Below are 22,434 nucleotides of genomic sequence, written 5' to 3' on the forward strand. Positions count from 1 at the left end.
GGAATTGTTATTAGCACTCCAAAAATCTCATTTGACAATCCAAACTTTCTATAATTAGAAAGAAAAATACACTAGTAAGAGAGTGTAGAATGAGATTTTTTGAGTGTTAATAACATTTTCCTTCCCAATAATCATAACAATTGTCGAGTTTTCATATTTTAAACCATTGCATGATAGTCTCGTCCTCTATACTATTGCAAGAGAGATTAAGAGTAAAATGCATACTTTGGGTTGTAGGCTAACTAACTAAATTTCAATTTCTTTTTCTTTGTTGGAATAATGGACTTAATATTCTAATCTACAAAACAAATACTATTTGTTGAATTAATTTACATATAGAGATTAAAATCTGTGGAGATATGGAGTTCATGCTCCACTGTAATTGCTGCTCCTGTGAGTTGTGAGAACAGAAAAAAAACCGAGAGGTATACGATGAGGGTGCAGTGAAATCCTTTTGTTTCAAATAAAATATTTATTTTATTATTGGGAAGCGGAATGGAGATAATCGATTGCGTAAAAGTCTATATCAATTAAATATTTTAATATTGAAAAGGGAGCCAATTGAGTAAAAGTCTATATCAACTAATAACAATATTAAAAAGGGGGCAATCTTATTAGGAAGTGCATTGGAAATGGTAAAAGCCACTGTGCTACAAGTAGGAAACAGGTCTGAATTACAGAAGTTGGACTGGGAAGAGGGCATGACATGTACTAAATTTTTTTACAAAGGCAGGGTAGGCCTAGGATTATTGTGATTTTTATGTTCTTCTGCGGTGGATGATTGGATTATTATTTAAGTAATAATTAACGTACTTATTTTTAATTAGTTATATATAATTTGGTTTGTAAATTTGATTTAAAAATTTGATTTCCTTAATATCTTAATACAAATAAATGGTAGAAATAACATTTTTGTTTGAAAAGTAGACAAGTTAAAACTTTCAGCTTCTACGGGAAGCACATCCATATTTTCAATAAAGAAACTTTTCCAAATAGCACTTGAAGTGCTTCATATTATCTTAAAAGCACTTATAAACAAATTTATCTTATTTTTTTAGACTTCTAAAAATTAAACCACTTGAGAGAATTCGAGTACCCTCGATTCTTTAAGAGGCCTCCAGTGGATATATGTGGATCTCTTGGAGCCGAAGTGAAATCTGCTATTTACAGTACTGGATTCAACACATAGGATATGCCTCGTTTGGTAAAGGATTGGATTATAATGGATAAACCATTATCTTAAAGGTATGTTGCAAGAAGATTTATTATTATTATTTTTTTATTTTTTATTCAAAGCTAAGATTTTCATGGCTGGGTTCGGAAGGAAATATGGCGGTAGAGTGGGGGTACTGCCAGGAGGAAAGGAAAGAAAGGCAGAGAGGGTGGGTTAGTAAGACACATACTCATTGATAGAAGAGAGAATTCAAACTAAAAAAAACATCTTTTAGTTCCAATGCAACCTAATTAAGAGAACTTTAATTATGTTCTTTGAAAAATGAGAAGTCACACCAGCCATTTATTCTCATACACTACATCGACCACCAACCTGTGTTGGGAGGGGTAAAGGGGAAGGGTGATCTCCTTTTAATTGTATATAAAAATACTAAAACAATACCGAGTAGCAAAAATGCTATATAGTTCCTTCTCAATGCTGTCTGCATGTGGCCCGGTGATATGCATGGTGGATTTGGTATATGTTTAGTTTGCCTTCTAATTGCATGACCTCCCTATAAGGATTTCCTTTGTTTCTTTCGGGGGAAAAAACTAATTGTGGAGGGTTGGGAATAGATGACAAAGTTTACACTTTACAAATAATTAGACAAGTGAGGTTTTTATTGTTGTTGTGATTTCAGAATATATCTTATATATATGTATAGGAATATCAATTTAATTTTGTACTTCTCCCACTTAATTAGGCGAATGCAATAGTATTATGTAATCGTTCTAGGTCTAATGCCAAAGTTCAGACTCCTTAATATAGATCCTTTAATTACACTCTACCTTTTTCGCAGTTAATTACAAATTTAAAAGCCATTGCATTGTCCTGAAGCAAACGAATACACACGATGGCAGTCCATCGATTACTATTAGGGGTGGGTTCAAAAAACCGAAAACCGAACCGAAAAAAAACCGAACCGAAATTGTCAAACCGAACCGAACCGAATCTGACCAGTTCGGTTTCGGTTTTTGAGGCTCGGAAACCGAACCGATATATATATATATATATATATATATATAATTTTTCTAAATATTTATAAATAGTTTAGTCATACAATCATAACAAAACAGAACCTGTTGCCAAGTTGGTTTCAGTGAAACTTTACAAGCATGGAGGCATGGGTTCGAACCCTCATGCCTCCAGGATTTGTGAGATTATTTTTAATTTTTTAATCTTTTTAACAAAACCCTTAACTATAACCCTAACCCTCCTCCTCCTTATTTTTCATTCCGCCTGGCCTCTTAATATGAATGTGAACTTTCATATTTCTTTTTTTTTTTAAAATAATTTTGGAGGGAGAAAAAAAAAAAAAAAAAAAAAAAACCGAAAAAAACCGAACCGAAAAAAAACCGAACCGAAAAAAACCGAAAAAAAATTGAACCGAACCGAAATTTCGGTTCGGTTTCGGTTTTGAGAAAAAACCGAACCGATTAGAACTGAACCCAGCCCTAATTACTATATCACAATTAACATTCTATAAACCCCGAAACTGCGACAAAAAAAAAGTGTGAAATCTCAGAACTTGATGATGACATTACGTGGAGGATGAGATTGGCATGAAAGCTCCATGAAATCCGTATGGAACTCTACATGGCAATGTAATTTGAGCAACAGGTTCACTGGAAAATTTCTTTGTGTCGATCACATAAACCTGAAAAAATAATATATTTTCAAGGTGTTTTCTATCCATGTTCTCAATAATATTTTGTTTTATGATTGTTCGTAACTAGTTTTGTTTACTAGGGCAAGGCCATGATCCTTAGCAAGAATATGTAGTTTCTTTTTAATTTTCTTATGAATTTATGCATGTAAGTTTTGGATTGTTAATCACTGTACTTTAAACTGTCTCTATATCTTAATGCTTAGCTACCATTAGGATGTTTAGATAAATAATTGGATGCAATTTTGGCGAAGGGCTGTCCTTAAATTTGACTAAGGCTTCTTGTGGTTAATATGTGTAACTACTTAGGATGGACGACACGTCTTAGGAGTTACATGGTCTTTCAAAAGGTTTTCACAAAACTTAATGAGTTTTGCATGTTCACATTCGATCTGGACGCCACGGACGGGTTGCATGTTAGATATACGTTCTATGTTGGGGGTTCCAAGTAGGGCATACTTTAGGAAAACCTAACCTTCAAAATATGTATGTGTAATTCATAAGGAATTAGAAGAACTACCTAGGATTGTTAGGATGACGGCTGAACCCTAGGTTTTACAAATTGACTTTCTTTAAATTGTTCTCTAGTTAATTTCTTTAATTGTTTTATTTTAAAATTCGTTTTTATTATGTTAAATTCTAGAATCAACATTTTCCAAACTTTGTTTTCAATAATTAATTAAGAGTTGGTTTTAAACATAAATTATTCATTCAATCCCTGCCGAAAATGACCTTGCTTGAGCCGCTATACTACGATAACCTTGTACTCTTGCAAGTATTTTTAAGTGTTTTTATCCCTACTTTTGTAGATGGTAAAAATCCCCATCAAATTACTTGTTCCATTTTTCCCACCATAAATGGCTGAATCTTGTTCTTTACATATAGTTGATCAAGTCAGGTATAAGATGTGTTTATAAATATAGACACACACACATATATTTATGCATTTGAATTATTGAATGAGATCAAGTAAACTGCTCACCATGAAAGCTGAGGAAAGGGTGTTCAAGTAATAAAGATTTTTAGAGGCAGAGGCTTCTTCTTAAGAGCAGAGCATTTCAGTTGCAATGGCATACATGAAGATGCCATCTTTCTCTTTCCGCGTCCTTATCTCTCAGAGCGGTGGCTTACAACTATATATAGGGGTGGATATGGAGACACATTTTGACACACATTTTGACACCTATTTTGAAGGGCTCACTTCGCAATGTATCTTAATTATTTGAACCATTTATATTTTAACACATCATTCATAAATTATCCTTACAAAAAATTAGACAAAATCAAAACTATTAAAACATTTAGTTGTAATGAAGAAAATTGACGAATACGGTTCAACAAAGAAATGCCAAATGTTAAATTTTAATAGTACACAATGAATGCATTGAGTATGGGGACGTTGACGTTAATGAATACGGTTCACAATCAATGTTGAACTACACTTGGTTTCACACTAAAAAACCAAGCAGGGACGTTGACATTGGATGATTTCCAACAAAGCTTGAACTTGACGAGAGTCCCCAAGTCTTCGGCAGTTCCAACTCATTCATTATGAACCGTATTCGTTAAATTTTAATAGTAAACAACATTAAATTTACATGATATGCGATGGCAGAGCCTCAAGACAAATGCTACGAGCTCAATATGATTTTACGGTGCGTAGCATTTCTCAAAGAATTTCAGTCTATAAGAAATTTGTGTTTGTTTCAAGGGAAGTGTTATTGGCACTTCAAAAATTTCATTCTAACTCCTCACAAGAGTATTTTGTTTCTAAATATAGAAAGTTTGGAGTGTGAATGAGGAATTTGGAGTGCCAATAACAATTTTATGTTTCAATTATACTCATTAATTTTACGAAAGGGAAAAAAACGTTTAGGTGTTAACTTTTTGGCTAAGTAATTACACTACAAGCTTATTTGATAGTGCTTTTACAGTTGTTAAGATTATTGTTAAATAATTAAGAATAAGGGTAATTTTGGTTCCAGTCAACTCAATTATTAGATTGAAAGTCCTTTAACTATCTCAGAATTTTAGTATTATTATATTTCTATGTCATTTATATATATATTAAATTAAAAATTGTAATTTAAAATAAAGAAAACTAATGAAAAGAGTTTGGAAAATTTGAGTTTTAATCAAAAGTCATGTAATAATTTTATTTAATGGTTAGTACAAAACCCAATATTAAACAAGTCCAATTAAAATGGCCCAACTATAATAACATACTGATATCTCGATTTTGCCCCTGACCTTTTTGGGTTCTATTCTATTAGTTTTGTTTTCCGTTAGTTTAGTCTTGTCAAAGAAAACCAAACCGCCTTCGGTTTGGGAGATGATGGCAAATCCAAGACGAAGAGAAGACAACAAAGACGAAGTATGAGAAAATGGTGGGATCCAAGTTTTGGGTGCAGTAGTGATTTTAATGGTGATGCGATAAGGCGGTTGTGTGGTGCGGCGGTGAATCACACCCATGAATTAAATTGAGACTACTTTGAATATTAATGAAATCACACCCTCCATCTTTTCCCGCCCATATTTTTTTTTGAATATCAATTAAACTGGGATTATTCTAATCATGGTGGGTTCTACCTTTTCAAAATTACATCTAGATGTGATTCCTGCTAGTTTAATTTCAAGTTTTGGGATCCAAGGTTTAATTTTGGTTGTTCATGGTGATTTTAATGGTGATGCGGTGTGGGGGTGATATGGTTTGCAGCCAGAGATGTGAAAAAAAATAGGGAAAAGATGGTTGGAAAGTGAAGGAAGCATAATTACTACACTTATTTTATTATATCTTTGTTTATTTGTTTTGTGGTGGATTTGTTTTGCTTATATTATCAAGATAGAGGATGTGTATAACGGCTTCCATGAGACTTACTTGGATGACGAGTCTGTTTAGCAGTTTTCATTTTAAAATGTACAATTAGTAGTAGAATTTAGAAGCTTGTCAAATAAAGTGTAGCATTTAATTAAGCATTTTACTTAGATTTTGGCACATAAAGGTTGAGAGAGAGAGAGAGCAGGAGAGAAGTCACCATTTTTTTGGTTGAAAAACGGGGCTAAAAGCAAGAGCCCAACACAAACCTACTCAATAATAAATTTAGATCGGGACATCCCTAGTGGGTTCTCGGAGAGAAGTCACCATTTCAAATGGGGTTCTCATGTCTTTGCTCCAATACAAAATAAAAAAATAAAAAAAATAAAAAAAATAAAATGGAATATTTATAAGGTATTTGTTGAACATTAGTTCAAAAGTGTGATTATATATTCTTATTTGTGATTTCGTGGACGTAATCTTGTATAATTTATGGAACTTCTCAAAACTAAACTAAAATCACTCACACTATTTATGGAACTATTGCAAAATAAAAAAATAAAAAAAAATAAAAAATTGAATATTTATAAAGTATTTGTTGAACATTAGTTCAAAAGTGTGATTACATATTCTTGTTTGTGATTTGGTGGACATAATCTTGTATTATTTATGGAACTTCTCAAAACTAAACTAAAATCACTCACACTATTTACGGAACTATTGCAAAATAACCCATATTATTTCTAAAACTACAGCAAAATAACCCACACTATTTTTGGAACTGAACCAAAATAACTCACACTATTTTTGAATTGGAACAAAATGAACATTATTTCTGAAACTATAACGAAATAACCACACTATTTCTGAAATTGAACTGCAAAATAACTCACACTATTTCTAAAATTAAACCAATATGACTCACACTATTTCTGGAACTCCTGCAAAATAACTCACATTATATCTTGAACTACAACAAAATAATCCACTATTTCTGGAACTGAACCAAAATAACCTAATAGTTCTGGAACTACATCAACATAACTCACACTATTTATGAAACTAAACCAAAATAACTCATACTATATCTGGAATTAAAACAAAATAACTTACATTATTTCTGAAATTGAACTAAAATAACTCACACTATTTCTAAAACTGAACTAAAATAACTCACACTATTTCTGTAAAGGAACAAAATAAACACTATTCTTAGAAATACAACAAAATAACACACATTATTTCTGGAAGGGACTAAATACACTCTGTTTTTAGAAATACAACAAAGTAACTCACACTATTTTTGAAATTGAACCAAAATAACGCAGACTATTTCTAAAACTACCGTAAAATTACATTCCAAGTTATTCCTACCATTTCAAAATTTGTACCACGCCACGAGTTTCATTTGTGGATTCCAAAACGATTAGTAGTTGTTTTTATGTTCACACTTCAAATTGGTGATCTATAACGGGTAGAGATTTATTTATCCTTCTAGTTTTGTGGAGAAATGGGTGCAAGGAATTGAGATTTTTGGTTTTTTCTAGTGCCATGTAGAATTGGGATTTTTGGTTTCTTCCATGATTTTTTTACTTTATTATGCCATTGATTTTTTTAATCCAGCCCACGTAGAATTGGAGGTCTATGTCCTTATGGTTAATTTTGAGGAATTTTTAGTTAAAAAAAAACTATTATTAGGTGGTTTTTTTATTTATTAAAGTAGTCTTGGTCTAACCCCTTTTCAATAAAACTCCCTTAAAAATATTAAAAGTCCAACATTTAAGGGATTTAAATAAAAAAATTTATGTAATTCAAAATCCTAATAATTACGAGATTCAACTAATCGATCAAATCTAAAAAAAAATTAAGAATTTCAAATTTTATGGGATCCTATATTTATACATCTCGCGGATTATGAGACTTAAAAATAAAAAATAAAAAACAATTTCTACAATAAAAATTCGTGCACACTACACATATTTTTGTGAATTTTATTGAGTAGTGTGAAGGGAAATAATGTACCCCATAATTTCAGACATACAAAAGCAATGTACCCATGAACTTGACCCAAAAAATGTATGCATCCATAACACATCAATATCATATAGGTACATACTGAATTTACAAGAAATTATAACTAACATTGTATTCCAAAATTTATATATATAAGAGAAAACTCATGGGTACATTTAAAAACTCATCAAGGAAAAGAATGTACATTAGACCACATCGTTTTATAGACATGCGTATGTGCGTACATAAAATGCAGCAACCAAAAACCATTTTGCATAATATTCTCCAAAAACTTTGTACCCATATAAATATGTAAAACGAATTTGAACCAACCAAAACATATTGTAGCAATAGATATATTTATTAGAACGAAATAACATGTAGATTAAAATTGTACCATGAAATATGTGTAGCCAACCATACATTAGATAATCAAGACTAATATATAATAATAAAAGGAAAAGAAAAAATAAAAAGAAGAAAAGAAGTTGACTGCAGAATGGTGTAGGCATGCTGCTACTACAGTTCACACATAGCCCACTCACTCTACAGTATCTACATGTTTGCATCAACCAAATTCCTTGACAAAACGATGCCTGCATTGCCTTGCATATGCCACACAAATCTCACAAGCTAATTTGTATTTTAATCACGGTAGATTCCCTCAACATATATTACATTGGATTAATCTAGGAATAGAGAAAATTGGGTTTGGGGTGTTATAGATTCCGGATGTGCATAAGGAAAGAATAAGAATGGAGGAGTTCGAATGGATTTTCATTGTTATAAACTTACACATATTGTTTGTTTTGCTTTAAATGAAGGAAGGGGTGATATTTCAATTATGATGACGTGTAATTTTTTAAATACTAAAATGATGACATGGAATAAGTCGAACGACCTTGATCTAAAATAAAATATGAAAATTTGGGATGGGAACCTATTTTTCCTAAGAATAATTTTAGTGAGATCACCTTTTTCGAACCATATCTTTAAATCATTCGACATGGCAAGTGGCATGTATATGTCAAGTCATTTAATACAATCAGATAAATTTATTAATTAACGTGATATGTATACATCATTTATCACGTTAGATGGTCACCATTGTAGTTTAATAATGTTATCTCCCTAATATTTTTTAAAAGAAAAAATGAGAGAGAAATTTAAGCATTAATCTATTCATTTGTCTAAAGAAAATGAGTGGTGTCAAATACGACAAATTATTTTTAGACAATTTTGTCAGAATATAATAAACTTGTGAGCCAAGACGAAGGCAAGTAGGCAACACCAGCTTAATCGACCGACAATCTTAATCAGTTTCAAAAGCATAATAATCTATGGATAAGTATAAAGAGAAAAATATTTAGCATTGGTTATTGGATATTAATCTATATCTTAGCATTGGATTAATTAATTGTTCAAATCAAAATATGAAGATTCGTAGTTTCATAAAAAAAAGATGATTCGTTTGAGCTTAAAAGCATATTTTCTTGTCTAATGCGTTTGGATTAGTGGTTAAAAGCTTTGGAATATGCTGGAGAAATAAGCCAAATGGCTGACAACGGCGGGCTTATTTTACACAACAATTACAAAGATGATGAAGCTCGTATTTAATCTTCAGCAAGTCAAACAGGGACATTTTGAAAAGTAGACAAGTCAAAACTTTCGGGCTCTAGGGAAGCACATCGACATTTTTCATAAAAATGTACCTCTTAAAAAAAAATATTTGAAGTGCTTTTGAGTATCTCAAAAACACTTCTAAACAATCTTATCTTATTTTTTTTGAACTTTTCTAAATTAAACTACTTGAGGGGAACTCGAGTACACTCGAGCGTACTCACTTCTTGAGAGGTTTCTACTGAATATATTCTAGATCTTGAAAAAGAGAAGGCTATTCTCACCAGCCATTTTTTATAAATCACAAATCGGGGGCTACATGGAAAGTTACTGTGTTACATCGATCTGAAGGTGTTCTAAATCTGGTGGAGGGATCTCTTTGTCAAGATATTACAAGAACCTTCCACAAATTAAGTGTCCATGATTATCAAGTATGGCTCTGAGATCTAGCTAGAGAGACTTTACGCTGGTTACTCTCAGTAGATGAAATCACCCAGCTTTCGATTAATCAATCGGAGGCCGTGGTTGCGAGCTGCATCCGGATAATTGCAGACGTTTCTGCAGGGGCAGCACGGCCTCGTTCTAAACAGTGAAGATAGCCGTCCACTAGAAAAATATAACCAAGACCCCGGCCAGATCAAGTATCAGAAATGTTACGAGCACAACCAATGCATCCCAGACAACGTTTAGATGGCCGAATGAAATGAAGGGTGGGTTCTGGTATTCTATCTCACACTTCGTAACATTCTGGTTATTAATATTCTTTACATTGTTCTTACTTGAGCCTGAAGGGATTTGATACACCTTCTTTGAGTACCCCTTTTGTGTTGTTTAGCCAACTCGGCCAAGGACAAGCTCAGAGTCCGAGACCCATTTGCTTGTCTATACGAGGGAATCTCCATCGCAATACAATTGTTGACATATTTACTTAGGAATCAAGAAACTTATGAGAGGAAAATGAAAGAATGAATGAGTCTATCACGAATATAATTCATATAATTCTTTGTTTTTAAGTATTAGATTATGAATTTTTAATAAGATTTCATGTGTTAGGAAACAAAATAATTGAAATATATACTCGTGCCTTAGTAAATGCATGAATGTCAAGATTCATAATTAAACCATAAGGAAACATGTGATTATAGTAAAGTACAAATATTCATAGACATAAGTTATAATTGGGATCTCGAATTGAGTAGGATGAATGGTGTACATGCTTACGTTCTTTCTATCATTGTCTTTCACAGTTTTTGTTGAAAATTATTATTAGCATTCCAAAAAGTTATCTTATACTTCTAATTCATCTATATTTTAACGAAATAAGATTCCAAGATTATTTTTTAGAATATCAATAGTATTGTTGATCCAATTAGTCATAACTTCACTTGCAACTAAATTATAAGTCGTAAAACGATCTTCATATCCAACGCACAGTTTCCTAACTTCAAACCTCCATCTCTTTATTATATAGCTTAATTTCGTATTGTCGATTTTGTGCTTACAATTAAGGGAGTTTTAAGGAAAAGTCTGCGGTACTGTTCACTTTAACGAAAAATTATATTTTTACACTAAAAAGTCAAACCTAGTACTATTTACTTTACTCCTTATTTTGTCCTTATAATTAAAACTAAAAATTTTCAAATCCTTTTAATTATTTTTCCTTACAATTAAACTCATGTAATACTAATATCACATCATAGTTAAATTTGGGTGTCGATCCTTCTCATGCAAGTAACTATCTTCGGGAGAGTAAACCATATAGGGAAGTGTGATTCTGCAGTCCAATGACCCAAATTACTATTTACCAGTTGACCTGAAACTCTGAAGGGCTGAAACGGTCCAGTTGCATGTTTCATGCGCACGTTACACGTGTCATGGTGGTGACATAGCACGTGAAGGTCTTTGTAAACCCTGCGGTGATGGCATCAAAGGATCACATGCCCCAAATAATGGAAAAGGATCGGAATCAAATGGCCCAAAAAAGGTTTAATCAAATGCCCAATCAAGCCCAGGTCACAGGTCCCACCGCTTGGTAGGGACCAAATCAAAGTTATAACATCCCTACCAAACCAAGAATATTTTTCTTTTCTGTTAGGTAAAATACCCAAGAATTTTCTTTTTGTCTAGTTGTTGGAAAATGCAAGTTCTGCTCTCCTAGATTCTTCATTTTTTATTTTGAGGTCTTGTGATAACTAAATACGTATTAATCATAAAATTTTATAAAATTTGATGGACTTTGCTTGACTTTAAAATCAAAGCGTATCCAATCAATTCTACGAAAATCATGTGGTATTCAATTATGACTTTTTGTGAGTCTACAAAAACCTTGATGTATTTAAAATTTCATTAATTTTAAAGGATTTTATAGACTTTGAGTGTTTATATAGTAATTTTTTTGTCATATCAAATCTAACCATGCTCTTAAGATTTTGATAGATTTCTTTTTTTTTTTTTTTTTTTCATTTTTGATAGTATACTCCAACCTACCATAATGCAATGACTATCCTTTCACCACCACGTTGCCACCACCTTATCATGACACTGTCATTCCCATGAACACCGTCACCACTCCATCACCATTGCCACCACCACCACTTGGCCCTTTCACCACCTCATACAAACATTTTGTCATGATCATAATCACCATTTAAACAATGTAATAGCAATGCTTATTATGAATTGGCCATTAAAAATTCCATGCCAATCCACATAATTATATTTAAATCTATCATAAAAGTCCCACAAACTTCATTAAAATCATGTAAAATTCAATTAAAACCAAATGGATTCTATGGAAGCTAAGTAAAATCCCTCAAAATTCAGGTATTTATAATTCAATAAAAATTCATCAAACGTTATATACAAATTAATGTAGAATATCTACCATAATTATAAAAAAAAAAATTTTAAAAATTGAAAGCTTACCTACATGCAAATATTATTGAAGTAGAAACTTAGTCAATGTGCAATAAAATATGCCTTTAGACGTTTCGGTTTGGGTCTGCCAACAATTATATAATGCAGAATGGCATAAGTTGCCAAATGATGTGGCCCTGCATTTACGTATGCGTACTCCTGCGTAGTATTCTCCCCCAAAAGAGCGATTTTTTAGTGTGCTGAAAATACAGCTCGATACACTAAAACGTCATAATACAAATAATTTTTTTTCCAAGTATTCAAATACTTATTATGATACTTGATATGCTAAAGCATGTTTCCGATACACAGAAAAATTTATTCTCTTAAAAAATCCCCCTTTTTTCATCCTCAAGAAAATTAAAGTCTATGCGACATTATGTGCCCTTTTCCTTTTCTCTTTTTCCCCCCTTTTTCTTTCTCTATACTCACATAAATAAATCTTACAAAATATTAATTTGTTCATATATTTTATCATCTCTTTTATTCATTTCTTCTAGAAATCAAATTCAAAATATGAGATGCAAGTGAGAGGTCTTAGGCTCGATTATTACCAAAGGTTAATTTGAACTACATTATTGCTAGCCCATTATGAGGCTTAGTCCACTCCCTTTTCTCTTAGTGTAGATAATATCATTTCTATAAAACAAAATATGAGATGCAAGTAATCGGCAAATATACAATCCCACGTTGCATTATTTAAAGAAAAACAAATCTTATATCTCCATCTACAATCACTTTCATCTACTTTATTAATATTTCAATGTATTTAAAATCAAGGTGTATTATTATCACACTGGGAAGAAGTCATTATTGATCTAAATACTTATTTTACGGTGCTCCAAGATACATAATATTTTGAATATTTTAGTTGTTAGATTTTTTAAAAAATTAAAAAAAGTCAAAATTATTTTGTTGAGTGAGATTTTAATATGCCAAAACGAGGAAGAAAAAAAAATAAAACCAATTAAGTTTTTAGTATCCACCTTCATAGATTAGGTTGCATTAAAAAGAAAATTATTAACTACCAAGAGAACCAAAAGAAACTTAATAAATTTATTATATTTTGTAGTTATGTATATTTAAGCCATAAATAAAACTTTATGGAATTGCCAAAGGATGAAGCTTCTACCGACTGATAGCAATGCAACGCCGCAAGCAACCAATCAATCAGAGAATGGTCGCCCTCTGGCGTCTGCTAAAACTCGTGTGAATTGCAAACTAATTAATCAGTCTAATCTCTCATTTTCCTGTCAACCAAGGCAACTAGGAGGTGCCGTTTTTGTAAATATTTAAGGCAAGAAAGTGTGTAGCTTTGGCAAATTGGAAAGACAAGTCAATGAAAATGCATCTCGGTAAGGCCATTGCAGAAGGAGAGCGAAGAAGCTCTGCAGCTTTTCTCTGAAAGCAAAGGTATTCCCTTGAACCCATTAAGCTATTCTGTTTCCTTTAGGGAGAAAATAACTGTTTGGTTGCTGAGAAAGTGCGGGAATTGGAAGGAAACGTAAACCAGGCTATGAATGTAATGTTAGAACCGGAACTTGGTTGCAAGCCAAACCCAGTTTGTAGAATTTCGAACAAATTTGGAATCTTCATTTTTGCTTCTCTCTCTCTCTCTCCACTCAATCAGCTTTGCTTATAGTTTTGAAGTTTGATTCTTGATTTTTTTTTCTGTTTTTGTCTCCATTTCTGTGTTTGTTTACTTTTAAATAGTTGCAAAATTATCAGAGTTTAATGGGTTTATCATAGTTTAATGGGTTTTTTATAGAAATTTGAAGAGTTCTTTGTGGTTTTCTTGGTGGAAATCGGAAGATGTCAGCTGTAATAGATAATTCAAATTTCTTGAATTTAATTTGATTGTTTTGGAAATTAAGAACTGCAAGGATTGCTGTCTAATTGTTGATGAGCAGCTTTAATTTCTTGATTGGTTTATGTGGAATTCTTCAACAATTAGTTGCATGTGTTTGTTTTTAAGGTATCATATTAACTGCATTTGAGGACTGATTGAAGAAGGCATTCAATTTTTTCAGCAATTAGGAAAATAGCTCTCTTTAATAATTACAGTTTGTGATTGTGGAACTGGGAAATGTGCAGGGTGGATTATGGTTTTTGACAATTTTGTCGAAAGTTGTTCAATAATTACTAGAGCGGTCTCTCAAAATGGGTCGGGAGCTTTTGTCTATGTATCAAGCCAAAACGAGGAGATTGCTGTGGATTGTGGGAATGTTGTTTGCTGTGATTTTAGTTGTCTGGCATCTTGAATTTCCATATGGTACTTTCTCATTGTCTATACTCTCTACTGCAAAGGTTCCGGTAGAGGGGAAAAGTCGCTTCCAAGCTGGGGATTCACCATCTGATTCTGAGGCGGTTGGTAACATGTCGCTTTCTAATGATGTGAACTACACTAGGAAATATGGAACTCACGAGATAGGTAACGATGGTAGGACCTCGGGTTTTGTATTAGAAGGAAGTGAGGGCTCAAACAGAACTATAGAAATTGATGAGGATACAGGTGAAGGTCAGGAGGAGCCATCTGATACTTTTGTAAAGCAAAATAGAACTTTCATTGTGAAAATTGTCAACCCCTTGGAGGCTGACGTTGCACAAGAGCGGCGTAAACAATTCTCTTTTGAAAAGCAAAATACTACTGAGACTACTTTTTCAGAAGGAGGGACTAGGAATGAAAGTAATACTACAGATGAAGTAGTAAATCCTTCCGCTGGTTTTCCAACCACTTCACCTGCATCCCCGATGATAAATTCATCACCTATCACAGCTCCAGCAATTATTGAAACAAACGTTGGAGCACCCCCTATAGCTGTTGGCTCAAATGTGACTTTGGTTCAGAAAGATCTAACAACCTTGTCTCAGAAACCCAAAAAGTCTGAGCAATTGCATAGTGACCTCAACCAAACAGAACAAAGTTCTTCAATGACTAGGGTCCCCGAAGTGAACAAAGAGCCAGAGCGTCCAGCCTTGGATGCATATTCAATATCTGATATGAACAAGCTGTTGCGTAAGAGTCATTCCCCGTACCATTCAGTGGTACGCTTTAAAGATTAGACTTACGCTATTTGAATCTGATTTAAGTTTTTCTTAAAATGCTTCAACTCTTTGTTCTTATTTTTCAATTTTTTTTTTTTTTGTGTTTTTGTTTTTGGTCAGAAACCACTATGGTCTTCATCAGTTGACCAACAGTTGCAATTTGCAGCATCACAGATCGAAAATGCACCCCTTATAAAGAGTGATCAAACTCTGTATGCTCCACTATATAGGAATCTTTCCATGTTTAAAAGGTAAGTCAATGAAACCGTTGTATGTATGAATTCTTACAGTACAGTCTCGTTTAGAAGTTATTGTGAACAAGACAGGCTTGTGTCCACAAAAATGTTCTTACTGAAAAACGTTTGATGGTATCTGTCATAAGCTGGTAACTTATTGGATAGGATCAAATGAAAGTTTTGGCGTATGCATTATCTTGCAATGTCAGTCGTTACTTTTTTCATTTAAAATCATTATAGTTTTTCTACAAATTTTATAAGCTGCGTGTGTGACTATTCAATTAATTATTCCTCTCAAGTAAATTCTCATCTAATTTGCAGGAGCTACGAATTAATGGAGAACACTCTTAAAGTATACGTATACAGGGAAGGACAAAGACCCATATTGCACTCGCCATTTCTCAGGGGAATATATGCTTCCGAGGGATGGTTCATGAAGCTGATGGAAGCTGACAAGAGATTTGTCACTAAAAACCCTCTGGAAGCCCACCTATATTACTTGCCTTTTAGCTCTCGAATGTTAGAGGAAAGGTTATACGTGGCCAATTCACACAGTCATAAAAATCTTGTACAATATTTGAAGGACTATGTGGACATGATTGCTGGGAAGTATCCTTTCTGGAACAGAACTGGAGGAGCCGATCATTTTCTTGTTGCTTGTCATGACTGGGTATGCTTTTCATGCTTCCTGTACGGTTTGGTTTGCGATTTTTGTAAGGGTATTTATTTTTAATTTATCTCTAAGTAGCATTCAATTTCAAACTGCAGATAGTTTTGAGTACGTTATATCAGTATATTTTCTAATAAAAGCTATTTCTTCAGGCCCCAACAGAAACAAAGGAAATTATGGCAATGTGCATAAGAGCCCTCTGCAATGCTGATGTCAAAGAAGGTTTTGTATTTGGCAAGGACGTGTCTCTTCCCGAAACATACATCAAGAATGATAAGAAGCCTCTCAGAGATCTCGGAGGCAATCATCCTTCCAAGAGGCCAATACTCGCTTTCTTTGCTGGAAACATGCATGGCTATGTTAGGCCAATCCTGTTACAGCATTGGGAAAACAAAGATCCTGACATGCAGATCTTCGGTCGATTGCCTAAAGGAAAGGGAAATAAGAACTACATCCGTCGTATGCAGAGCAGCAAGTACTGTATTTGCGCAAAAGGTTACGAAGTGAACAGCCCGCGAGTGGTAGAGGCCATTTTCTACGAGTGTGTTCCGGTGATCATATCAGACAATTTTGTGCCTCCATTTTTCGAAGTACTGAAGTGGGAGTCGTTTGCTGTTTTCGTGTTGGAAAAGGATATCCCAAATTTGAAGAACATACTCCTTTCGATCCCGAAGAAGAAATATCTACAGATGCAAACGAGGGTGAAAAAGGTGCAACAGCATTTTCTGTGGCATGCTAAGCCTGAGAAGTATGATATTTTTCATATGATACTGCACAACATTTGGTACAACAGACTCCATCAGATAAAACCCAATTGACACAGTAACATTATAGTCATGTAAATTCTGTATTTTCATTTATTTTTTTTAATTTTTAATTTATTATTCAATTTTGGTGTTGGAGACTTGGAGTAATGGACCCTCTTGGAAAAAAAGTGAAATAACAAGGAAATGAAGTGGCAGGTTGCATTTGAAATTTCAGAAATTTTTGGTTTCATGAACTGTTATTAAAGTATAAATATATTGTGTAAGCAAAGGCAGAGAAAAGATTTTTGTTCCCTCTTTTTCCCACTCTTCTTGTCATTGTGCATAAATACCGACCATATGTCACCACGGCCACCACCACCCACCATCATCTTCACCATCATGACTGTTGCCACCGCCACATATCGTTGTCCTTACCGTACCTGCCAACACCATCATCCACCATCATCACTGTCGTCTCCGCCACCACTACTAACACATTTCCTATCATCATCACCATCACGATTACCGCCAGCACTAGATATTGTTGTCTATCCATACATGCCGCCACCACCATCATCATTGTCGTCTCCACCACCCTTACTAGCATATTTCCTAACTACTAACTCTCATTTATATATTAATTTTATCCGCTTTAAATTTCGTATTTAAATTTCATTGTTCTTTAAAGTTAACCAAATAAGTATACTTACAAATTCTATAAAATAACAATTCCATCATTTCAATTATTTTATAATTCTTTAGTAATCTTAAATTTCTTCATCCAAACATAATGATAGAGTTTGACGAATTCTCTTAAAATTCTTTAGATTTTTAAACTAATGTTAAAACTCTTTAAAATTTCAATTGAATACTGCTTAAGCTTGTTTTGGGTTAAACATCCTAGAAGCAAATCCGTACAGTTATGGAAACAAATGTTGGTTATGAACAAATATGTGCATGTTTGGACTTAAGAGGACGATATCTTACTCGGTAATTTCGAAAGTTTACGTTTAAAAATTGTCATCCTGCACACCTTCTTATACAAACTTTTTCTTACGTTTATAAATTTAAGTGTAGATGAGTTTTCAAGGTGACAATAACATGTTTTAAGTTAATCAATTTAATTATGATTTTTTTTTTAGTACATCGATATTTTACACTAGGAAATGAGAAGTTCGGTTAAGTTATACAATGAGCAGCCTAATTTGGTATTAAATTCATCATTCATGAGATTCAAACTTAAGACCATCTCACTTCTAAGCGAAGAAGAATACCATTAAACCGTAATGTTTAGTGACAATTTAATTATGAAATTAATTCGGCCTCATTTAGTTTGATCTCTCTGGAGTTTAGGACAATCCCAAATCAACCGTTAAAAGTTACAGAGCAAGCTCAGTTATGATTCCAGCACGTGGCCCGACCATTGTTCACGTCAAAGTTAGTGCACGCCTCGAGCCTCTAACTCCTCAAGATTTATATCCTGACCGTGCGATCATATGATTCTTTACGAACAACGCACTCAGATTAATCCAACGTCTACAGATAATTGTTTTAAAATGACGATCCCCACACCCTATTAGTTCTCGCCTCGGTTGGAAACATCCAGCATGACCACTTTACACTTCGTTTGATGCTTCCTTCGAATTATCAAGGGCAAAAATGTCTTTTTTGACATGAGCAATCAAAATAATAAAAACAAACGAAGACGGAAGCCGTTCTTCATCTGTTAGCAAAACCTGGAAAAAGCGGTTGAACAATACACATTAACCAGCAAATCTGATATATCCAAATCCTAATATCCATATTTTTTTCATGATTTTTAATTTAGTTTTCCTTTAATTTATCTGTTTTGTCAATAAATTAAATCTTTGGAATTTTTCAAAGTTTATTACGTTGATGAATTTTCAATGAAAAAAGTAGGTGGAAACAAAAAGCAGATAAAGTCTCTTATCATCCGATCAAAACCAAACAGCAAGACATTAGATTAAATTAATTTACAGAGATTGGTGGTGGAATACATGGCTACTTCTGTCAAGGTGAAGAGCGGCGGCACCCTGCAGGATGGTTCTTCAAAGGGAAAGATTGGATATTCTGTCACTAAGAAGAAGATTGAGAGCTCTTCAAGCAAGCAGCAGGCAGCTGATTCCAAGCATAAATCTGTTCAGACTGTTACAAAAACTGAGGTAAAACCCATGTCAAATTTGATTGAATTTTTTGAACTTTTTGACCTTAAAGTTTTCTTCTTTGGATTGGGTTTTCAATTGGGTGAATTGGGTTTGTGGGGTTGTGAATTGATTTAGCTGTTTCTGATGGATTAGGGGATGTTCTAATTTGGAATTGCTAATTAATTTGGATGATTGACAATGGTATAGTGAAATTTGTGGTTCTGTTCTTAATTTTTGACCTTAAAGTTATCTTCTTTTGATTGGTTTTTCAATTTGGTGAATTGGGTTTGTGGGTTCTGAATCGATTTATGTGTTTTCAATGCATTAGGTATATTGGTTTGGGGTTTCTGGTGTATTTTGAATTTCTAAGTTCGGTTTCTTAGATTATTTGGATAGGCGAAGTGATCTCCGCACTCCTATTTTCTCCTTCTGCACTCCGCCCCTTGTTTATGGTTTTAGGATTGAATAAATCTAAGGAGAATCAAGAGGCAGAGGCAAAGGGAGGAGCGCAAAGGAGAAACAGGGTGTGTGAAAATCACTACCCCTTGGATAATTGACAATGACATGGTTGATTTGTGGTGCAACCTATGTTTCTCTGACGGGTTCCAGGGTTCATGGTATCAGACTTGACTGTATTGATTTCATGTTGGGTGTGATGGATTCAGTATTAGTTGTTCAAATGTGCAGGTAAAATCAAAATTGAATTCGGTATCAAAGACGATAACAAAGAAAACCACGACAAAAGTGAGAGAGAAGAAAGTATACACTTTGGCAGGCCAGAAGTTTGATCCTCCAGAAGAGGTTCTTCTTTTCCCATCACTTTTATTTATATGCTTGTTTTAGTTTATATTGATAAAGAGCCACTCATCCCTGTGTTTCTTTATTGCTTTCTATTTCCAGAGAGAACCTTTGAGGATCTTTTACGAGTCATTGTCCAAACAGATACCAACAAGTGAAATGGCAGAATTCTGGTAACTGTTCCTTATGTATATAAATCTTTTATCCTTCTATTTGATCGTATGGGGAATGTACAAACTGGTTAAATTCGATTTCACTGCAAGGTTGATATTCTGGGAAGTAACTTTATATCTGCGAGGCCCCCTTCCATTCAAAAGTTCTTCAAATGATAGTGATTCCTCAAAGCCAATTTAACCTTAGTTGACTGCTTCCATAATTTTAGGATCCAGGTCATGTTTAGTCCGATGATGGTGCCTTTTCACTATCTTGGATATGCCTAAGCCAATATTCATCTGGAAGAATTGCATATATAGATTGTTATGTGGACAACAACTATACCAGTAAGCTGCATGTTCACTACCAAAACAAGTATATTTTTCTATTGGTGATGGCTTCCAACTCTATATGTAGTTGGGATGGATAATATGAATTTTCAATGAAGTGTGAAGAGTGTAAACTTTATAGGAAGTGAGAAAAAGTCATAGTAAAGCAGCTTTCTATGTCCCTTCGGTTTCATAATCAGAAGTTATTAGCTAAGCAGCACAAAAATCTTTCTCTTATTGAATCAACAAAACAGATAAAAATTCATGATTTTGCACAGGCCCTGTTTTTTTCCCCGATCTGCACTGCGGTAGGTTGGCTATCTCTCGATAATTTACCCCACTTTTTTCTTATTTGATGAACTTATGAATTAGGACTTAGGACCAGCTGTATTTGTGTCAATTTAGACCTCATTTGACTGCGGCACTGAATGCTAACCCGAACAATCTTTTTTCGAAACTTTAGTCAGCCAGTTTATTCTTGAAACTTTATGAGAATGAATGGATACTACACTGACAACCATGGACATTTGAAATTAAATCCAGAAACACTGTGGTTTACTGATGAGCTCTTGCACATTATATCATAACATTGGAATTAGATTCTCGTCTAGAAACACTTGGTTAATTTGGTAGAACAGCATGACTGTCGCAAATTTGTCTATGGATTGTTTCGGTTTTGGTAATATAACTTTATCTGATCTAACATCGGTAGTTGTTGAAAGTGCCTTACATTCTAAATTTTTCTTTGGAACACGTTTGATCAGTTAGAAATAGAACCATGGAAAACGATAGTAATTTCTAGCAGATTTAAAAATTGACCAATCTTAAACAGTGTGAACCAAGATCAGTTTTGCATTTGGTTGCTGCTGATGAATGTGCTCAGGTTGCAATCCAACATGATCCAACCCATTTGCAGTCCTGCAATAGAATTCATTTTCTCTAGTCTTCGTTGCTTTTTGCAGCACTGTGAGTGAATGGCTAGTGGGTCAAGCGTTTCTGTGCAATGTGCGTATCAGAGTTTCTGATGAAAAACGCTCTCAAGTTTTTGAATACACAAGGAATCCCCTTTGAATGTCCAATACTCTTTGGCCTCTTATCCTCAACTATATTTGTTGAACTTGAAAAACAAATCACTTTTGGGTTTGCATAGATTTCTACTTTTCGTTGTTTGTTTATTGTGTTGGGTTGGTTAACGAACTTCTTATTTACACTAGTGCCCACCCAAATTTGAAAACTAACCGATGAACTTATAAGAGCCTAGCAACTATTCTGGGGTTCGTTTCTCTTGTTGGTTTGCAACATCTCATATGCGAGTTAGTTAATGATTGGTGTGCATTGACTCATGAATTTTGGATATGCTGCCGAATTTCTAGTGCTGTGAATTAGATGCTATGTGAATTTCTTCTAAACGTTGGTTGTGCTCCACTCATTTGCAGGATGATGGAGCATGGCCTTTTGTCCACTGAAAGATCCAGAAAGGCATACGAGAAGAAGCAGAGAAAGCAAAAGCAACTCCGTTTGGGAACCCCTATTAAGTCTACACCAAAACCACCAGGTAAACCTGAGAGTTCACAGAGGCCACAACAGCAGGCATCTAAGAATGGCGATGTAAAAGCCATGAAGAGAGTTATCAAAGAGAGCGACAATGACGACGATTTCATTTTAAGTCCCAAGAGAAGGAGAGCGTAAGCGAGAAAATTAATAAAACCCTTCATTCTCTGCAGCAGTGTACTTTTAGAAATTGCTCTATTTAGATTTCTTTTTATTCAACCAAAAGAATTGGGCGGGAACTATTAGACATCAGACAAGGTGAGAGAAAGACATTCTTTGTTACTGTCTAACTTATGGAAACAATAAGCCAAGACTTCCATTTTTACTTCTGTTTCAATTCTTGTAGTAGTTCATCAATTGTGTTACAAACGCTGGTTATCCGAAAAATAACGTTATCGTTGAGGTCTTGTTTATCTATGAGGTAACTCAAGTTCAATTGACAGGGTGAAACAAATCTTCATACCTAAGAATAAATCCCACGTTTCAGCTTCCAAAACC

At 33.8% G+C, this 22,434-nt stretch overlaps 2 protein-coding genes across 2 annotated transcripts; both read left to right on the forward strand.

The window, feature by feature from the left end:
* The first annotated feature begins 13,321 nt into the window (after nt 1-13,321).
* LOC137714903 (putative glycosyltransferase At5g03795) lies at nt 13,322-17,178 on the forward strand. Its single transcript, XM_068454063.2, has 5 exons — nt 13,322-13,656; nt 14,338-15,288; nt 15,409-15,539; nt 15,846-16,194; nt 16,347-17,178. Exons 2-5 carry the CDS (start codon nt 14,404-14,406, stop codon nt 17,010-17,012), a joined length of 2,031 nt encoding a protein of 676 aa, XP_068310164.2. The 5' UTR covers nt 13,322-13,656; nt 14,338-14,403; the 3' UTR covers nt 17,013-17,178.
* Nucleotides 17,179-18,665: 1,487 nt separating this feature from the next.
* LOC137743046 (uncharacterized) lies at nt 18,666-22,261 on the forward strand. Its single transcript, XM_068482966.2, has 4 exons — nt 18,666-19,123; nt 19,793-19,906; nt 20,006-20,076; nt 21,822-22,261. The coding sequence occupies exons 1-4, from the start codon at nt 18,959-18,961 to the stop codon at nt 22,072-22,074; spliced, it is 603 nt and encodes a 200-aa protein (XP_068339067.2). The 5' UTR covers nt 18,666-18,958; the 3' UTR covers nt 22,075-22,261.
* Nucleotides 22,262-22,434: the final 173 nt, after the last annotated feature.

This window comes from Pyrus communis, chromosome 15 (genome assembly GCF_041283825.1).
Source record: "Pyrus communis isolate YQ-2024b chromosome 15, ASM4128382v1, whole genome shotgun sequence".
NCBI lineage: Eukaryota > Viridiplantae > Streptophyta > Magnoliopsida > Rosales > Rosaceae > Pyrus > Pyrus communis.